The sequence below is a fragment of the Clarias gariepinus genome, chromosome 22 (genome assembly GCF_024256425.1).
Source record: "Clarias gariepinus isolate MV-2021 ecotype Netherlands chromosome 22, CGAR_prim_01v2, whole genome shotgun sequence".
Taxonomy (NCBI): Eukaryota; Metazoa; Chordata; class Actinopteri; order Siluriformes; family Clariidae; genus Clarias; species Clarias gariepinus.
This window is the reverse complement of record NC_071121.1, coordinates 11,024,048-11,045,687: the sequence shown is the minus strand read 5'-3', so window position 1 is coordinate 11,045,687 and position 21,640 is coordinate 11,024,048. Positions and strand designations below refer to the sequence as shown.

The 21,640-nt window shown below is 38.7% G+C and overlaps 1 protein-coding gene across 1 annotated transcript in view; it reads right to left on the bottom strand.

Annotated features, from left to right (window-relative positions):
- Window positions 1-21,640, bottom strand: part of ephb2a (eph receptor B2a) — a 79,207-nt gene that overhangs the window by 41,972 nt on the left and 15,595 nt on the right. The window contains exons 2-3 of the mRNA XM_053482320.1: window positions 13,039-13,103; window positions 12,026-12,710 (exon numbers count right to left, since the gene is read on the bottom strand). Coding sequence (XP_053338295.1) covers window positions 12,026-12,710; window positions 13,039-13,103 — 750 coding nt within the window. The remainder of the gene's footprint in view (window positions 1-12,025; window positions 12,711-13,038; window positions 13,104-21,640) is intronic.

Genomic DNA, 21,640 nt, shown 5'->3' with positions numbered 1-21,640 from the left:
GTATACACTTTATCTACATTAATTGAATCTAACAGCATATTTGGAGTTTGTGCAAGGTCTACAGGTTTCACTTTGAAGCTCATGGTGTTGTTTGTTATTCTGCAAAGTCATGTGAGTGGGAGATAAATGCTATGCAAATGAATCACTCAAAAGTGCTTAAACGTGAACAGACATGGAGGGTAACAAATATATAGCAGAATCAGCACCATGCATATGAGCACTTCAATGAGAGAGAATGCGCACTTGTGTGAAAAGTTTGGTAATGAACTGCGCTGAGAGATTACCACTTGAATAAGAGTGATGTTCAGTGTCATTTCACAGCTGCAGCACTGTAGAGGCCTCCTCACGAGCTCCATTTCCTCTCAAGCCCCCACGTGAGCTTTTCTGCCGCTCATTTGAGCAGGTGTGTCTGTGTGGGGGTTGTGGGCCATTTAGAGCCCCCAAGTAGGTCATTTGGGCACATTTATGTAAAGAAAAAAAGAATCAGTGCTGTTTTATGTTGTATTTTAACGATAAGGACATATCGAAAAGCAGGTTATGTTTAAAAAGACATTCTAAATCAATCCAGTACAGATCCGAGACCCAACAAAGGAAGCCTCATGTCTTTCTTTTGTCAAAGACAGTTTTTTCTTTGCTGAAGACTGAGAGAATAAGGAGAGGCGTGAGGAGGAGAGGCACTGACAGTCTTCGCTCATCGGACATTGTCTGCCTGTTGGAGACTGACGGACGGAGCCTAGACTCCTGACGGGCCTTTGATCAATGAGTGCCTCGTCGATGACAACAGGACACCTGCTTCTCATCAAAGAAAAGAAGGCCTGCTAGAGGCAGCATGGACAGCCAGCATTCAGCATAGATTAACCCTTATAGCCACAGAAATTATACTGCTGCAGATTTACAGGCTTTTTAGATAAAGGATGAATTACAGCCAACGTACACATAGCCAAGACACAATGCACTGATTGTATACAATGGGGATGGAACCAAATACAAATAAACGGAATGGAATGAAAAGATTAAGATCAGGAAGAATGATAACTGTATATACTGTATACATACATACAGTATATACATATTAAAATGATGAAATGATGCATTCAAACCAACTACTCTAGGTTTTGGATTCACCTCGTGCAATATGCTGTGGTTTGCAGGGTGGAGCCTCCCTTGATCAAACTAATTTGTCCAGCACATCCCATGAGTGCTGGATCAGATTGGGATCTAGGGAGTTTGTGGCTTTGGGCTCTTTGCCTGCTGGGCCCCATGCATGGTGGGCTGAGTTTACTGAGTGTTCTAGTGCCATTCTATTGTGGCCAGCATTAAGTTTTTTTTGTAATTTGTGTTGCATTGGCTTTTCTATGGGATTGGATCGTACAGGCTGGACTTTAATCCCAATAGGGGAGGCCTTGGGTACCTACAGTATGATCCTGCCATCGTTTGTTGGTGTCGATTTGGTGTTGATGTTACGAATAATCAGTGTATAAAGAACGGGCATTACAAGCTTTCTTCTGTCCAGTGAGAACACTTGATTTTGCCCTGACATGACAGTGTAATGTCTGCTCAAAGCAAAGGTCAACTTCAAAGCAGCTGCTTTCTTGAATGCACGGACAATCAATGAAGTGAAAAGTCTTGTTGCCACAAGAAAGTGAGTAAAGTGAATAAAACTGCACAATATAGTCAACCACAATCCAACTACGCTAATGTTTAAGCCAAGGTTTAGATCCAAGTACAGGTACTTACAAACATTCGAGTTATGGATTTCCGCAGATACAGACGGACCATGGTTCTACTTCCGGTTCATGCAGGAAGTAACTTACGTGTATTGTACAAAAAATAGACACTGCAATGCACCAGATACCAACATTTATAGTTAGATTTAATATTTGTGTGTAAGTGAATGTATAAAATGTCTAAAGTGTGCGTCTGGGGGTGCGGGAGAAATGCGGAAGAAATGAGTAGACCTCACCGGTTTCCATGAATCGGTCCGGAAGCACAATGATAGAAAACTGCTGTCCTGTAAACCTGCCCTGATGTTGAATAATCAGAATTTTCAGAGTTCAAATCCAATACAGTGGAAAACAGCTCTGAGACAAAACTGTGGTTTTTGGCCACATAATGGCAGTGTGAAAGGGGACATATTTAGTCAAGTGGATTGGTATGCTTTAAACTGTATATTCTGTCACAGGTGTATAAAACTCACTTTGTCTGACTTAAGAACAAATTGGACTTATGAACATGCTCCCGGAACAGAACTTGTTCGTAAGTAGGGGACAACCTGTATTAGGTTTATTATTTCTCTTAATTCAAGACAATCAATCACTCAATTCCTTATGTGTCAGCATTTATCAGCACACCAAGGTCAAGGAGGGTAATGTTGTTTTTCTCAAATACAAATAACACGTATTGTGAGGAATAGGCTTTATAAAAATTAAACTTTTAAAACTCTTAAAAAAGTTAAAATTTCTTCTTCTCAAACACAACAGAATTAGGAGTAAAACAGAAAAAAAACAAATATTTGCAATGATGTATACCTATTTAATTAGTATCCCCTCATTCCACTTTAATCCTCTTATTTCCTTTTTTTACATCCCTATAATTCTGTAAAGCATCAAATCACATGTAATTCATTGCAGAAGTCTAATAAGCACAAACACGGATTAGAGGCTTCATTTGCGCATAAAAACATAAAAAGACCAAAACCAACTAATTCATATTAATTTGTAAATTAATTGAAAACAGATATACCTTTTTTTCAGAAGCTTTTGTTCTTGTGGAATTTAAGCTACAGTATATCTCATAAACACCATGTATCTGTTCAGTCATATTTACGCTAACGTTTACTCATTTGGCTGACACATTTATCCAAAGCAACCTGAAATTAATGAGGAAAATACAACAGAGTAATTAAGGATTAATAAGCTAAAGTGGCAGATCTAAAGGTGCAAACTCACAACCTTCTGCTCAGTAGCCCAGTACCCTACTCACTGAGGTCGCAAAACCTGAATGGTTGTATCGATGTTGAATCAGATTTGCCAACATTGACCCACTGATGTACTTTATGCTGTAAATGTGTGATGTGATATGATAACTGATAAGAAAAAATATTGCACATTAATAGAACACATACACTTATTAGTTCATTCATTCATCTTGAGTATCACGTTCCGGTTTACGGTAGAGTCAGAACCTATCCCAGAACATTAGATGCATGTCTGGAACATGACATGACACACAGATTCACACACTTATTTACACCTATTGCGCAAAAAAAAGACATTTTAGAAAGTGAAAATATCAAACTTTCAAATTGTCAAATTTATCTGTTATTTTTGACAACTTCCAAACATGATATTACCTGCTTTACCTATTTGCAAACTTTATTTGCTTAGAAAAAATAAAAAACAAGATAATATTATACAAAGTTTAGGCTACACAGTTAACCAATCTTGGAGGCGGGGTCAAAATTCTTTAGAAGATAAAAAAAATTATGGGTGGGGAAAAACATTAAAGAAAAAGAAATTGTAAGAAAAAAGGGACATGGAATGCAAAAAAAAAACACTGGATAAGAAATAAAAATTGGGACATGGGAGGAAAAAAATCGAGAGCAATCGAGACTCTCTACTTCTGAGTCAGTGTTTCAGTGCCAAAATAAGTTAGGAAAGCGCGTTTCATGAGCAGTACGGTTTCTCTTGTGGTATTCCTCCTGCCATCATGAATGTTTCTGGGTCCCTCTCCATTGCAGCCAGTGGACAGCGCTAATGTACTTCAACACAACAATGGCTAAAACGCACTGACATACTTGCCCTTTCTCTATTTTGCTGCTAGAAGACTGACCTGAAAGTATAAGTCACATTGTCTCTATTTTTTTCCCAGTTTTTTCCTCGACGTGCAGATTAGGTGGATTCTTCTTTGTCTTTCGGCTGTTCCCTTTTAGAATCATCTGCCTCCATCTAACCCTGTCCTCTGCACCCTCTTTTTTCACACCAACTAACTGCATGTCCTTTTTCTCTAAATCAACAAAACCAGAGCTTTCTCTGGACCTCCGGCTTGGCTGTTCCACCCTCAGCATGCTTCTACCGATATATTTACAATCTCTCCTCTGAACATGTTCAAACCACCTCAATCTGGCCTTTTTAACTTAATGTCTAAAACATCTAACATGGGTTGTCCCTCTCATGGAGTCATTCTTTATCCTACCCATCCTTGTCACTCCCAAAGAGATGCAGATTAGGTTAATTGGTGTTTCCAAATAGCCAGAAGTGTATGAATGATCGTGTTGTGTATGTGTGTGGGAGTGCCCTGCGATGGATTGGCCAGGCTGTATCCCCCGTGACCCTTTATAAAGATGAGATCATTAGTGACGCAGTTTATATTGCCATCACAATGTGTCAAAATAATCGCATTACGATTTATGATCAAATTGTGCAGACCTTAAAAGTACAGTATGTAACCAGAATACTATATAAATATAAGAAAGGCTTAATACAATTTTAGAATATTTAAGATTTTACATTCTGACGTGTCATTTAGACAATTTTTTGTAGCTAATCAACCTCCAGGATCATTTTAAACACTCTGGTAAGTACTGGATCAGCATTGGGTATTGACCCATTTACACAGCTCTAATATCCATTCTGTAACAAAAATGTTAAAAATGGGTCAATTCCAATTCATTTCAAAGTATGAATTATGCAACAGCACTGATTGGATCTATCCATTTGCACAGTAAAATCCCCAGTGTTGATTTAACACGGTTTATTTGAGTCCAACTGGACTCCTGTAAACACTATTGTGTGTTAATTCAACACTCTGTGTGTTAATTCAACACTGGGGACGTGGCTGTGAATCCCTAAAGAGAAGGAATGCAATCTTCTATTTTCTGGTCATATAACAGACTAACACAGGAGTGCATCTTCTCGCCCTACTGCTGAGAGTAGTTACATAAGTATGCCTCTGCTGCAGCCTGATGTCCCTAGGCTAATGTGTCCCACCTATTCGGTCACAGCCAGTCATCGCTTTTGTACCGGGACATTCCTCGGACAATGCAGATCGGAGTTAAAAAAAAAAAAAAACATCACTCACTCAATTAGATGCTTAGCATGTTGCTTACAACATGAGGACATCCAGTTTCCACACTTTGGCGGTCGGACCCGCCAAGGTTGGAAATGATGGAGAATAATTATATTTATTTTGATTATATTTTAAATGAACATGTTTATCTGAAGATAGCACAATGGTGTAGTGATTAGCACCTTCAGGGTCCGGCTTCGATTCTGGGCCAGGGTGGATTCCTGTCTCTGTGTGCACGGAGTTTGCATGTTCTCCCCGTGCTTGGTGGAGTTCCTCTAGGTACTCCAGTTTCCTCCCACAGTTCGAAGACATGCAGATTAGGCTAATTGGCGTTCCCAAATTGCCCGTAGTGTGTGACACATGTGTGTGTGTGCTCTGCGATGTATTGGCACCTGTCCAGAGTCTACCCCTCCTCATGCCTTAAGTCTCCTGGGATACTGTAGCCTCCAGGCCCCCGTGACCCTGAATACAGGATAAAGCGGTATGGACGATGAGTAAGTGATGTTTGCCTGACTTTTCAAAAGTGGACAAACGGCATATCTCTGTAGTGATATTTGCAACTAGAATACTGTATAAGATAGAATAACAGCCAGTCCTCAGCCAAGTGCTGTCTGTTTATATTGCTGCATTTCTTTGTAAATATGGGGGTGCAATGTTTGTGAGCAAGCTGTATGAGCGTTCATCGGGTGAAAAAGGATGTGTTCTTTCTTTGTATCAATTTACCTTTTAAATAGCATTCACTGATATAATTTGATGGCATGGTGGCTTAGTGATTAGCACTGTCACCTTGCACCTTCTGCATCCGGGTTCGATTCCCGACTGGGGTCTGTTTGCATGGAGTTGGCTGTTTGCAAGCCTTGGGCTTGGTGGGTTTCCTCTGGGTACTCCAGTTTCCTCCCACAGTTCAAAGACATTCAGATTAAATTAATTAGCATTCCCTAATTGCCCTTAGTGTGTGTGTGTGTGTGTGTGTGTGTGCCCTGTGATGGATTGGAACCCTGTCCACCTTGTGTCCAAAGTCTCCTAGAACAGGCTCCAGGCTTCCTGTGACCCTGTACAGAATAAGCTGTATAGAAGATGAATGAATAATTCGGTGTCATTTTTCAACCACACCATTTTAAACTTTCCTACATATGTCTAGTCCAGTCACACTCAGGGTGCGATTTTGTGGGAAGAGGCTCCATGCCCCCAGTGACCCTGTACACAACATAAGCGATATAGATGATGAGTTAATTAATTTAGTTAATAGAGGAAATTAGCCAGCATCAGTACCAGAACCGAAGCACACCTGTACCAAAAAGAAGGAATTTCGACAGCATGAACCATGCATTAATGCACCTAATATTTGTACTGCATCTAAAATAGTTTTTTAAGTTCCCACTTGTGCCTAAAGTGTTGTCATGGTTCTATGCATTATATCAGAACTGAAGATTATGGTTATAAAACTCACATCTCAACATGTCAAATCTGTAAGTTAGTCCTAAAAAGAAGTCATTATAATACATTTAAATCTACTGTAGCAACTTACATTTTACTGTATACTGAGCTTTCAAACTGTCTGAATACTGCTGACACAATAATGCTAATTTCTGCCTGCGTGGCTGCAGAATTTTTAAGGTTATGTCAGTGAAAGCAAAGGGTAGTGCTCCATTCCATAACCTTCACGCCTACCAGAAAAACAGCAATAAATGGGCAAGCATAAGTATAACCGATGGAGTAGTAATACGATGTCACTAATAAGCAGGATTACTGCATAATGACTAATGCATAAAAACAAAAAAAATAAATAAAAATAGATTTTTTTTTTCTGTAGTTACATCCTCTAATGCACCTACACTGTGAATATTTAAAAGTTTTATATGATCACCTGGTGGAAACGTGAACATTATGCATGACCGTCCATCTTCACAGCAACTATTAGAGACATGGAAAGTATTTAGACTAACAGAATTAACACTAACAGCTGGTTACACTCCCACTGTAATCTGGTCCAGGGAGGGAGAGAGAGATCCATTCCTCCACACTGCCAAGAACAAACTATCAAGATAATGCAAGTACAATTATTCACAGACCCCGCATTAATATCATTTTATTTCTTTTCCACATATCGCTTTGCAGCAAGACAACTTTAATCCCACATGACACGAGCGCATCGCAGGCCAGATGAACAACTAAAGATTCAGATTCCACGCACTACTCCAAGAAAAACCTCAGGCCTTGAGAGAAGCCCTGCGGGGCAGATATGGCAGTATTACACATCATAATGTAATGAATGCATTATAACCTTCAGGAAATGAGATATTGATTTGAAGCTGCAACAATAATAATTGTGCTGATAATGTTTGCATACATACACAAGTCCGCGAGCCTCGCTTTTGGCTGCAATCCATCTACTCTAAGCTGAGTTCTTTCTCGCAAATGCAACGCTATACTCTCTCACAGGTATACTCTCTACTCGTCAAATGCACGTCTAAGGCTTGGTAATGTTCACATTACCAGCCTGCAGTGACACAAATCCTATTTTTTTTTTTACCTTACCGTGATACAGATCTGATTTTTTGTTTGTTTGTTTTTTAGACGGTCCAAGTGCAACATCTGATGTTTTTTAGATAATATCAGAGTCACTTTGAAACCTGGACGTACTGTAGATCGAATACATATCTTATTCACAAAAACGTGCAAATCAGAATTCATGTGACTTTTTGCCTCTGCGCAGGCATAGGGCGCTGACATCATCATCACTGTGCTATCAGTGTGCATCAGCAGTGCTAAGAATAGCTGCTAAACAGCTAAAGCTAGGTGTCTGGCTTTCTTCTTCCTTCTGAACCTCAGCAAATATAGCTGACTAACTGTTTGCCGTTCTCCAGAGCACAATCGCAAAAGCATATTTTGGCTGAAATCGCATCCAATGATTAAAATACATGTGTTTTAACCCAGAGAACATGAGCAAACGTGTATGTTCACATTGGAGACAGATTACTTGTAGTTTGAATGTGAATCATTATAACATGCAAATCTGATCTGATCAAATACAAATGTGGCTTGTAATGTGAAGTGGTGCTCTGGAGTAAAATAGATTTTTTTTTGTCTGGAAGCTTCACTCAACATGTGTTTTAATTCTGTACAGTAAGTCCCTTAAGGTTAGAACACATGTCCAGCGTACACTGTCACGTACAGTATGTGCAACGTTCTTTCCAGGATGTCAGGAAGCAAGTGTAAAATTATCGAAGATGAAACTGGTAAGAAGCACCAAGGAATAAGATGAAGACAAATAATTACGAGAATGGAGCGGGGTAAAAATATGATAGACATTACTCGTTTTTTTTTACATGAATTATTTTTTTAAATCGGCACGAATTTTCTAAAGAACAAGAACAAGATCATGGAACATGTTATTTTTATACTCGTTATATTGGTGCTAAAAAGTGTCTTATCTAGGTGAAAAAGTGAATTTTCAGATAGAATGATATAACACCATTTTTCATAATACTTAATGCTTCTTATCTCCCAGTTCATACTTTATATATATATACTTGATATATATTTTATCAGATAAAAAAACACATTTGCTGAATAAAATTTTAAGGCCTTTTTATGTAACTTTTTTTAATTCAATTCTTTTAATTATCTTAACGGTTATTTAGATGAAATTGAAATAGATTTCCTAGAAAGGGACATAAAACTAAATAAGTGTATTATTCTTAAATGCTTAATTGTTAAGATTTTGCAACATGAATTTGACATGGTTACAGACACTACATGTTTTTGCTTTTTAAACGTTTACCAAAAATCCATAATGCTTTAATTTAAGCAACAATTTTTACAGATCATATGCTTCTAGACGCTTGCACCAATCTTAGTACTAATACTTAATAATTAGAATTTCAATATGAATAATTTGCATTTTAATTTATTACTTGTTTGAAACGAGAAAAAATTATATGATAACGTGAAAAAATGGTCATTTTTGAGACAAATACAGTATAAAGTGATCTCTCCAAAATGGCTAAAGTTATCATCAAACGAATGGAAATTTTAAGGGAAGCAAGATTGGTCACTTCTGTGTATGTTGCATAAACTTTAGAAGTAGATTTTTGCCACATACATTTTCTGTATTATATTTATGACAAAAAATATATAAAATAAGCACCAATACTGTGCTTTGGCTGATTATGTATAGCAAATTGTGTTAATATCCTAGTACTTAGACAATGTCTGTTGGACTTACGAACAAACTGGACTTACGAACAAGCTCTCAGAATAGAACTTGTTCATATGTAGGGGACTTTATATTTATTTACGTCCAGTAAAGTTTCCTAACCGTAAACTGTTACTCAGCATGCACAGACTTCAAGAAAAAGGTTAGATTTTTAAACTGAAGTAGTAGATCCACTTAAATTGCTTGAGATTAAATATCTTTTGGTTGAGGGCTTTTTGACTGATATAAGAAGAGGGAAGTGTCTGAATATTTGCTCATGTATTTTTACACTGTAACTGCATTAAAATGAGCAAATTTTGGCTTAAAAAAACACTGCTAATTTTTGATATTAGGTGTTATGATGATGATGCATAAATGAGTTGGCAGTCTGAATGAGTGGGCCACCCATCCTGTTTAATATTTATAGCAAATGTGTTGAGCCTAATTCGTTTAATATTATGTTACATTTGCAATTCAATAAATTTGTTTGTTATTGCAGGCATGAAAATGTTAATTACATGAGAGCTTATGAATATCGGAATAATAGACTTTGTCTTTCATAATTCAAGCATGGTTATTTTTCCCCATGCATTATTAATAAGTGTAATAATATTCAGAATAATTGTATAACAGCCTACAGTTGAGTTTTGACTGTATACTAGTCATGTATACGATGTGATAATTCGCTTTAAATTTACAAAAAAAAAAGCATGACAAGATTTTTTTTTTTTTTTTAAAGAATAAACAAATAAAATAAAATTTATGTTTTCATGCCCTGGATAATGAGAATAAAGCTAGCACACAAAATACAGATCCTCAATCCTTTTTTTGTCTGCACACACTTCTTGGTTAACCACCACAGGGGGATACATTAGTTTTGCTTTATATTTGAATAAAATCACGAGGGAGAGCCGTGCCTAAGCGTGCACACTGCTCCCTCTCCACACTCCAAATTAGTCAATTAGTAGTGTCATTAAAGTGGTGCAGGCGAGGGGATTAACACCAGGGGAAATAAAAGAGACAATCTGCCGCGTGCTCGCCGAGGATATTGCCGATTTCCATCCATCAACCGCTCCAGATGGATGGACGCTAGTAATTTATATTCTGTCAACAGTGCCCAGGAGAACTCTGCCAAAATCGTTTCCTCATTTCAACTCTTCTGTCTGTATGAATGTAATCGTATCTGCCGAGAGCTGAGCAAGCGAGGGGGAAAAAAAAACACCTTCTCTGTATAAAATCCTTCTTCTATAGGATATCATTACCTCTCACTAAAGCATTAGCATTGCCATGGCATCAAGGATTTTTTTTTCACTATTGTTCCTTCATCCATACAGAATGAGGGATAGTCATGCACGCTCTGATGTTCGGACACTATATCCTCGTGTGTGCACGTGTGTTTGGGTATGTACTACTGCATATGTATGTGACTGGAGACACACAAATGGATCAAATGTAATGTCATGATTTATCTACAGTATGTGTATTGACTGATATAATACTTTATAGAGTTTTACTTTTTGAGAGACAGACAGACAGACAGAAGCAACAACATAATGGCCTGCGGTCTTTATCTGCATGTACTGTATATAAAATATGTACAGAGAACACAGTGGCTACTTTTACTTATGAAGTCTTATATGTTATTTTTTTCTTACTGCATATGGACAGATATTTATAACGAAAAACATCTGCATGCTAATTTTTCTTAGTAACATTTCATCTGGTGTTTTTATTTTATTGAAAGACAATTTTCATATGTAATAATATACATCATTTGATTGCACTGATAAGATAATGTCCCTATACTATGTATATAGTAACAGTATACCCTTATTATTTACCATATTTTACCTTGTTACATTTTAGCATAATAATCAAATCACCTTTTTTTTCACTGTTACTCAGTACTAGTAATTTCTTTAATTGATCATCGGATCGAGTAAACCAATGGATGATCGATTAATAATTGGTTAAACAGACTTTTTGCACTCGTTGTGCTTCCTGGAAATCAATCCCACCACCATTCACTATACCTACATGACTACAGACCGACAACTGGGATTACTCACTTAAGGCATCTGTTACTGAACAAATATTAACATTACAAAAATGACACAGCTTTTATTAATAATAGGGCCAACTATTATTTACCACTGTACCATACACATACTGCTTGTAATAGATTTAGCAAATTATGTTAAAATTTTCTTTTGTTGGTAATTTCCTTGTATAATTTTCCCTTATTCCACATCTGGGAGCAGCATATTTTTGAGGAAAAGAGTAAAACACATCACTCAGAAATACCACTCCGAAATCATCCCCTCATTTTATGCAGCCGTGAGCATGTGCAGTTATCCGCATTATACACAAGCCTGTTCCCCAGACTTTATGTGCGCTTCTGCTGCACAGCCGTTACCGGGTATACAGAAACGAACATGGAAACCATCTGATCACCTACTATCTAGTGCCAGTCAAAAGTCGGGAAACAAGTGTAGATTTATCGCCCAATTTTATTTTATTTTTCCTAGATTTTAGTTCTTTTGCAAAACCCACCAAGCATCATGGCTTTCAAGAAGACTATTCCAGGAAAGCAAGACCAAAACTTACCTCTGCTTCAGAGAAGTTCATTAAGAGTTACCAGCCTCAAAAATCACCAATTAACAACACCTCAGATTAGAGCCGTTATGAAAGCTTTGAATTCTCAAACATCCCATCTCATCAAACGGATTAAATTAAAATGAAAACCTTAGAGAAACTAACCTTTGCAGACGGTGCCATTCTCAGCCGCCTCGTATCCTGCTTTGCACATGCAGCGGCCGATAGGGACCAGCCACTCGCCATCTCCGTTGCAGTAAAGTTTAATCGGCACGTCGACTTCCTCTCCGTTGGGTACGCAGGTCCCTCTAGCCGCCACCAGAGAAGTGCTCTCAGCTCCTGACAAAGTCTCTGGGAAGACGGCTCCGTTCCGGACAATGCGCGGACACTTTCGGAAATATACCTTGACGGCGATGAGCGACATACAGGCGCCGTAGTCCTGAAACGCCAGGTAGAAGCCGTTGCGAGAAACGGGTCCGAAGCTGCGCACCTCCGTGTTGATCTTCATCACCCGTCCGCCTAGGTCCACCTGCGAGAAGCTTTCGTCGGCTGCGATGGTGTCCACCTTGGTCCAGGGGTTCTCCATCCACGGAGGGTGGACTTTAGTGCCTATGTCCGCGTCAGACTCGAAGTAGTAGAGGTTGAAGGTTTCCTTGCATGAGCCCGGTACATTAGGGATGCTGCTGCAGTCTCGCACGGAGAACTTGATCTCGACGTGGATTCGCTGAGCCCCTCGCCGCCGGATGTACTTGGTACGCACCCAGTTGTTTTGATTGGCGTCGAACACGTTGCACACCTGGTAGGTGCGGATGGTGTTCATGTTCTCATCGTAGCCACTCACCTCCTCCCACTGGAGACAAGAGCAGAGGCAAGACTGAATTAGTAATGAGAAACGAAACATCTCTGACAAATCCTTAGTGTGTCATAGCCACCGAGCTCATTTTCCAGGACTCGCAAAAATACACACACACACACACACGCACATCAAAAAACGTTTCATTACATTTTATTAGGCTTCATTTGGATTTCATTTAAATGCCCCTGTGGGAGCTGAACATCACGAGTCATTGTGCATTTGTGCAGTCAGGCGATAAGTTTGGATAAGGTAAAGCACTGAAGCGTTGCGTTTACACAGGGTAAACGGCCAAACCAGAGTAGGTCAGCTAAACAGTGCTCACCCCTACTGATGGGTAGATTGTCCAGCCCAGCTCTGCCGTAGCCGTCATCGAGTCCATCAGCACATCTGGAAACAAAAAAATGCAAAAAAAAATAAATAATCCCCAGTCATAAATATAATGCATTCCAAATTTCAATGTAGCTGCAGTAATGAGATTTTTTCCCCCCTCTATAGCATCCAGGCATTCATAAGGCAGTTAACTCTGCTCAAGCCTCTTGACAATAATTGCCGTCCATAATAAATAGCATTCCCGCATGCCAAATCAGTGACTCACATTGTGCCATGTAGAATAACAATGGCTCGTTCTGTCAGGCTAGGATGCCTGGCTTATCTGTTTCTCTTAATAAAAAGATGCGGGATGGGGTCATTATCAGATTCAAGGTGTCCTGCGCCATGAGTGAGGGTCACTCCAAACTGTTTTGGATGCCATCAGTGTGATAATAGATGAAATCAGCATTTCAAATCATTCTTGACAATATACTATATGGTACTGTATGTATCCGGAACAAATTCATTGAGTATATGGAATACAGTAGCTCGCTGCGTACGGATCTGCTTTTCAGAAGTGTGGGTGGACAGGAAAAAAAAAGAAAATGAATCTGACTCACACACTGTCCGCTGCCCTGCCATTGTAAGACACTTCCTTCTCTTTTACTGCCATCAGGATAAAACCCAGAAACGGCCCTGTAGTCTGTCACGTTTTCAATTATTCAGCTCGTTTATGCGCCCGACTACTGCTGCACATTTGTCGAGTCGGTAAAAAAATAAATAAATAAATAAATGCCCTTCAGTGTATGCCTTCACAGCTTCATTTATATAGAAAAAGCAACAAATGAGGGGATATTAGGGTAAAATAAATGACTATTATTCTGTCAAACAAAGGAGTATTTTACAAGACGCACAATTAAAAGAGAGAAATAAAGCAAGTATGTGGAAAGATTCTGCACGAACAGGAATAGAGCCAGCATTTCTTGATGAACAGACTGACCATCCAGACTCTTTTGAGACACACATCCGTGCGTCTGGAGTGCACTAGACGATAATGTGAGGCTATGAATTAGGCCATGAAATGAAGTGGGCCATGTGGCTGCATCCTCGGTGCACTGGAACACTATCATTTTTTTTTTCTCCACAAGAGATGTCAAGAAACATTGTTTTTTTTTTTTTTTTTTTTTTTTTTGCTCCAGCTATAGAAAGTGACCACCGAGTGCTTTTTTTTTTTTTTTTTTTTTTCGGACGTTGGCTTGGAGGAGAGGAAGCCAGAAACCTGTGTGACACAAGATCACGGAATTGGAAGCAAAAATTGGCTCAATACAGGCCCTCATTTATATTTCAGCAGCTTCTGCAGCTCAGGGACAACCGTAGCAATTCTGATCAGGCACACCGTCCACCGCCGCCCACTGCCTAGAGGTCGAAAAATGCCAACGGATCATGCATGTTAAAAAAATGTGCGATATGTAATTCTATAATCCTCATAGAATCAATCACGCCATGGCTTTAAATATCATCTTTGAAAATTACTACGACGTCTGTGCATTGAGAAAGAGAAAGAGAGTCCTCAGAACAGAAACCCCCACTCCATCTGTCTAAGCATTCCTGCAATATACCTCCCTCTTTCTCTTTTTCTCACACTCACGATACTTTAATGAAAAGTAGGGCAACAAGAGCGCATGTATAATCCTCACAGGCGAGCTACTCTCCGTACACCACGTCAGATTAGTCCCGAGGGAAACGCCTCACGGAATTTTAGGTCAGTGTGCCAGAAAACAAATTTTCCCTCGTACATTCTGTTTGTTTATTTATTTCATCATCAATTCTCAGGACTTGTGGAGAAAAGTGCAGGTTTATACGGTTGAGATGGCAAACTGTGTATGATGGCGCCCACTGGACACTGTTTTTTTTTTTTTTTTTTAATCTACAGTAAAAAGAAAATCTTCATCCTGAAGTGTGTTCATTGTGATTATATTAAAATAAATGTCCCATCCACTGAGCATGCAGAACACCCTTAGTGCCGCTCCTAAGCCCAGTGAGGGTTGCATTCTAAAGGGCATCCAGCGTAAAAACCTATTCCAAAATCAAACGATTGAGACCAATCAAACCCTGAACACTGATATAATGAAATATTTGGGGTATGATTAGCAATTTTAGTGCTAATCTGTTAGCCTGTGTTGTATTAAAATTCATTATGCCTGTGAGACGCCTTGATAGCGACCATTTTCAGAATGTGATGCGATGCAATGCGACCACGTGACTCCGAGACTCGGCTCAGGACGTGAGTGAGCTATAGGATGACAAGCACAATGGCGCTGATGGCAGTATCAGCACGAAGGCTCAAGCTGATCGGTATGAGCAGAGCGTACAGATGAGGAGGTGAGAGGGTTTCGCTGCTTCACTCTCTCTTTAGGTGGATATAAAAGTCCACTGATGCCACTGGCAGACGGCAGTCAAATTATATTCTGGGTATAAAAACTCCACTAAGAATTTCATTACCATATAAATCTTGGATAGCACTGAAAATCGCATGATTAATACGTCTTTCTTTACAGATTTGTACTTTAAAGGTACCGTATTTTACTCCTATTTTCAAAGTGAACATGGTTCCTTAAAGTATGTCTCAGGAAATATTCCTGGGATAATGGATTAAACTCATTGTTTTACTCCTCACCTGAACGTGCCATTTCAGTGTCTGTGTACTGTAAATGAGCTACAAGCGTAAGCGAGTTGTCCGCTTAAATCTAACTGGCTTGATTAAACCCTGGCCAGTACAAAAATGGGAAAAGGATAAAAAGCAGGGAATGTTTAATTATGTCATTTTGTTTGTACTTGCATGCTGGGGACCCACATAAATGTCTAAAACAGACTAAAAAAGGGAATTTTTTTATAATGCTGCACAATTAATCACATAAAAATCTAAATCAGTATGTACCTATGCAATTATTTGGACGCAAAAGGCTGCAACTTACTACAGATAAAGTGCAATGGTGACATAGTCGCAAATTTATGCAGCGGTTGTCAATAAATAATTTTTTTTTTTAATTATTATTTTCTTAAATACACTTGAGGGAATAAATCATTTTTGGCAAACATGCTTTTAATCAAATCATTTGTTCCATTATTTAAGACACTGCCTGTACAAACTTTTTTTTTATTTTTTTTTTTATCGCATACTAATATTTCATTGAACCAACTTTGTGCTTTAATTATGGCTATTCAGAGTTGCATTAGTTGCATCCAGAGTTGCATCAATTTCTCTCCAAGTTTGATGATGGGAGAACTGGACTGCTGAGTAAAGTCTTCTCAATCGGGTTAAGGTCTGGACTCTTGGCCAATCCATGTTTGAAAATGATGTCCCAGGCTCTCTTAAGTAAGCCCAATTACTCTATCAGGGAAGAAAAAAAATTCATGACCTGAACTGAAGCAACCCCAAATCATAACACTGTCCCCTCTCTGGATCACTCTGGAACTGGATAATTCTGTACTCATGATGACATCACCTTTTTCCAATACTCCACAGTCCATTCTTTATGCTCCCTAAAAAATGTAAGCCTTTTTTTTGGGGGGGATGGGGGGTGTTGCGGGTTCAGGTTCAAATCCCATGACCCTAGGTTGTCCCTGTTGGGCCCACGAACAAGGCCCTTAACCCTCAACTGCTTAGATGTATAATGTAAGTCAATCTGGATAAGGGCATCTGCCAGAAATGCCTAAATGTACCTTTCTGTAAACTACACAGCTGTTTAGTCCCAATCCCTTGTGTTCCATCACCTTGTGCATGTGAAAATGCTCTTACTTTCTCTATTGAACATAGCCATAAGGTCTAATGTTGTCTTTTATTTTTATTTTAAGCATTTAAGTGATTAACCATCACGCCCAGGATGTTTTTCCAACCACATTTCTTCCCCGATGATGTCGGTTCACCAAGATCCTTACAGGTTTTAATAAAGCGTTCTTAACAAATTTTAGCAGTTCCAGTAATCTCCTTAGTTGTATTATTTTCTTGATGCGGGCAGATAATTTGACCCTCTTTTAAAACAGAGTAACATCTTTGCCACAACTACAGAACATGTCCTCTTACATGGAAAGCAGCAGAAATGAGAAGCTACTCACTGCATCAGGTAGGGTTAAAAAAACTGCCAGCTAAACCGGATTAACCATCGCACTATTTTTCCAATTTAGGACTCTTTACTATTGGCTAAGTAAAATTCAGGTAATGACTTTTTTTGACTGCAGTTTTTTATTTTTATTAAATTTTTTGGGGATATTTTCCCAGATTTTCCCCCTAATTGAATTCCCGTCACTAGGGGGCTCCCACTTTAAGCTACTACTACCACTCAGTCGGGAGGGCCGAAGATTATAACATGTTTCCTCTGACCGCCAGCTGAACACCTCTTTTTGAACTGCTCACTCATCGTTGGGGGACAACGCAATCTGCTCCTTCAGCTTGCGTGAGCTCACAGACGCCACTGATTGACGGCTGTAGAGCCGTGATTAATGCGGGAGAACTAAGCACCTCTCATCCCTCCCCTCTGAGAGAGCTCGGCCAATCAGCTCTCTCTAGACCAGCTAGTTACAGCATCACCCAGGAATCGAACTCACAATCTCCGGATGATAGGGTGGTACTGTGTTAGTTTCACTGTAATAACTGAACAATCTTTTGTACCCCCTGAATAGTATGCTTTAAAGAGAATAATTGCATCATAATCCTGAATTTTAAGGGGTTAAATCAAGAAATCAGGTTGCGATAGTCATGAGGTTTTCTGTGGGGTAACTCTGTGATGATAGCTCATCTCAACACATCATTAATGCTCCATACTGTAAATAGAAAAAATAATTACTTGGTAATGTTTCAGCTGTAGCTAAAAAAGTGCATCAATCGACTGGAATTGGAGTCTCTCCTGAGTCTCACGTACCAATCAGTCGAAACAATTTATTTTGCTCTGATAGAGTAAAGGTTTCCAAGCTGCAGTAGAATATGAACTCATGTTATTTCACCCAGTAGACCTCATGGAACAGAAAGTACATTCAGTTAAACTGACACAAATCCGTTGGCATTCATCATCCGAAAATCAAAAATCCCCAACCACAGCATGGTACTTTACACCTGTCAAAAACCTAACTATGAAGAAAATAAGTTCTTTAGAGATAGACAGTATGTATCATTTAACCTGTTGAGATCTTTCTTAAACATCCAACATCTAACATTTAGAGACAGACGAGTTCATTTGTCCCTATAGGACGTTATCACGAGGCTGGCTCTTTGTCTGTTTTCCCCAAGCGGGCTGATGAAAAGACTCATACATTGCACTAGAAACATGCTGAATAATTCATGTGGAGATAATTAATTCACAGCGAGCTTTGATCAAACATGACACGTGCTAGAAAATCCCTCACAATCTCAGCAGCCCTAGCACGCTCGCAGACAAATTCCATTGCACCACAAACAAAACAAAGAAATCATCATGCTCATTATTTGAACATGGCTATGTGGTACAAACTGCATACGTTAGTGGCCTACATAGAATAGTCGTGTGGGACCGCTGGACTTTATTGATGATCCGTCCTCCTCCTGAATAAAGCTAAAGCTGAGACCCTGATTACAAATGCCAGTGAAGGCCTGGGAACACCTGCAGGCACTGTGGGACCTTGATGAATTTGCATCATACAGTGTTTGTTTTGGGGAGGAGAGAAATAGCTGGAAGGGTGATGTTTGGGGGGGGGGGATATTGATTTCAGAGGCTCTGAAATATTTTCATATTGTGGTTGGTTAATATACCATGCATACTTGGCTATATACAGTAAAGTATGTCTGGCAGATAACATTGTTTGTGCTACAATGCTGTTCATTCAAGCATGACAAAAACAATATAATTCCTATTTTACCAACTCAAATTTTAAATTACACCATCGTTTTGCTTGTTTAATTAAACTGTATTCTCTTCTAGCTTTTCTACTTGTAACACCCTACTTCACATCTTCAAATACTGTAATGAAAAAACTGACAGAACAGTCACACATGACTTCATCCACATATGTGACACATTGTTGTTGCTCGCACTACTCGTACATCTTGTATTGTATATTGTGCAATGCACAAAAAGTTATACTGTACACTCATATCTGCACCTTACTTTTATTCGCACTACTAGATAAACTAGATTTAACTATAAACTAGATACAGGGAAGAAAAAAATCTATTAAGTTATGAATTGTGATTCTTCTATGTCACAATTTACATAATTACACTGACTTCAAAATAATTGTTTTCACAATATTTATTTTTTACATTTATAACAAAGATGAACCGGTTGGTTGGACATTGGACTAGTGATCAGCTCATAAGCCATAAACGACTGCCGTTACATTATCAAAAATTGTGCACGTTAAAAAAAAATTTCTCCAAACTCACTTATTGCACAAAGTCTCAAAACACTACAAGCGCTACTTATTTAAAAATCACATGTTTTAGAAACCCTTTAGATGCGCCGGCGTGCTTGCAATCACCCAAGTTGAGTTTAAAAAACTTTGGAAGTGTTTGGGGTGCAGTTTCTTTATAATTCTATAGGAGGCACACTCTAAACAGAAGTGAATTATTTGCTAAGAAATAATACTTCTAGCGGATGACGTAGCTACTCTTGGTGCTTCTCAGTTGAACCTTAACCTGAAGTTAGTTTTTTTATTGTGTAAATGCAGAGTCTGTTTTTTTAAAGTGAGAAAACCATTGTTATAAGAAATAGGCTACACTTAATTAATTATTATACTTTTTTAAATGTTCAAAATGGTAACTGGAAAATGTAATTTCGAATTAGGATATTGTATATAAAAATTATAGAATTGGAATTTTAATCAGCTCGGTACCTCGGTATCGTGATGATATCATTATTTCCCTTGTACTGTATATGGTGTATTGTGCAAACCGTTTTACGAACCTTGCTTATCATGTGTAATGCACCTTACTGTTATTTGCACTACCATGCACACTCACACTTTATGTACACTGCTGTTCTGGTACATACTCTTAATACCATGGTCTTTATTTAATCTTAAATATTGTGCACTTTCTGTGAAACCATATGTACAGTGTTGTTATTTATGGCTTTACTTTTGAAAGTCACCAGCAGCCAGTACCAAATTCCTTGTGCGTGCCAACATACTTGGCTAATAGACGTGATCTGATGTTGGTAAGAACAGCGGAATTTCCACCTGTTTGGGGGGTTAGCCAAAGAGAATCTTGCACTTGATTTATTCATTCATTCATTCACTCATTTATCCATCTTCTATACTGCTTATCATATGCAGGTAATGGAAGGCCTGGAGCCTAAGAGCCCAAGAGTTCAGGCAAGTAGCAGGGCATCAGACCAATCTACTGTATCTCAGGGCACACCCTTATTCATACCGCACGGAAACACAAATTGTCCTAATCTGCAAGTCTTTGGACTGTGGGACTTAACCAGAGTACCTGAAGGAAACCCACTCAAGCACAGGGGGAACATGCAAACTCCACATGCACAGACTCAAAGCCAGGAATCTGACCCCATGACCCAGGAGGTTCACCACCATGCTGCCTTATTTATGTATTAATTCATTCATTTTTAAAGCCAGCTAGCTCAGTAATATCAAGGTAACAGATACTAAAGTATTAGGGTTTCTACTGCAGGGAAATGATTACTTGTTCTGGTTTTATTACATGAAATGCAATTGTCTCCTATTACCAGTATGTTACTTTAATCATTTATAGTGGAACTATCATAAAGGAACTCTATTTCATAGTTCAGTTAACATAATCAATTAATACCACAAAAATGTATGAGCGCATCACACCTGTGGATTTAATTGTACTACATACTGTATGTATCGTGCCAGGATTTTTTTTAAGCACTGTCCCAATCTCCCACTGACATAAATTCATGGCTACATCCATGTTAGGGAGATCCAGTGAGACATATAAAACATGGATTAGTCAAAGGTCAGTGTTGTGTTCCCTTCGCTAGAGGGGCTCACCGCGGTCCCATGTGGACCCAACCGGACTGTACAGAGAAAAAAAAAAAGGGACAGTGTCTATTAATCCTCTGTGCTCCAGTTCTGTCACTCCTGCCATGGGTCGGATGCTGTAACATGCTGAAATCCTCAGCCGCCATGACTCACTCAGCGTGGTTAAATATGCAAATGTGAGAAACAACTCACATGAAGCAAATGCACTTTTTTAGATGTTGATCACTCATATATATATATATATATATATTTTTTTTTTTGGTCAGAGAATTCATGCAATAATAGAGAAAAATGTGTTTGTTGGTCACCGTGGAACTTTGCTTCTTAAATCATGTATTCTAGTAGGGATTCACATTAAGAGTCAAGATTCAGAATGAATGTGTTGTCATATGCAAAGCAGTTAAACTGTACAATCAACTAATTCAATTCAATTTAATTCAGTTTTATTTATATAGTGCTTTTAAAAATGGTCACCGTCCCAAAACAGTTTACAGAATCAAAAACACTCTAAGGTATTACAAGTTAAAAAGTATACAGTAACATGAAAAGATATGATGAACTGTATATTATAAGGATGACTGCTTTCTATATTTAGAGCAACTTTAAGGATTCAGATA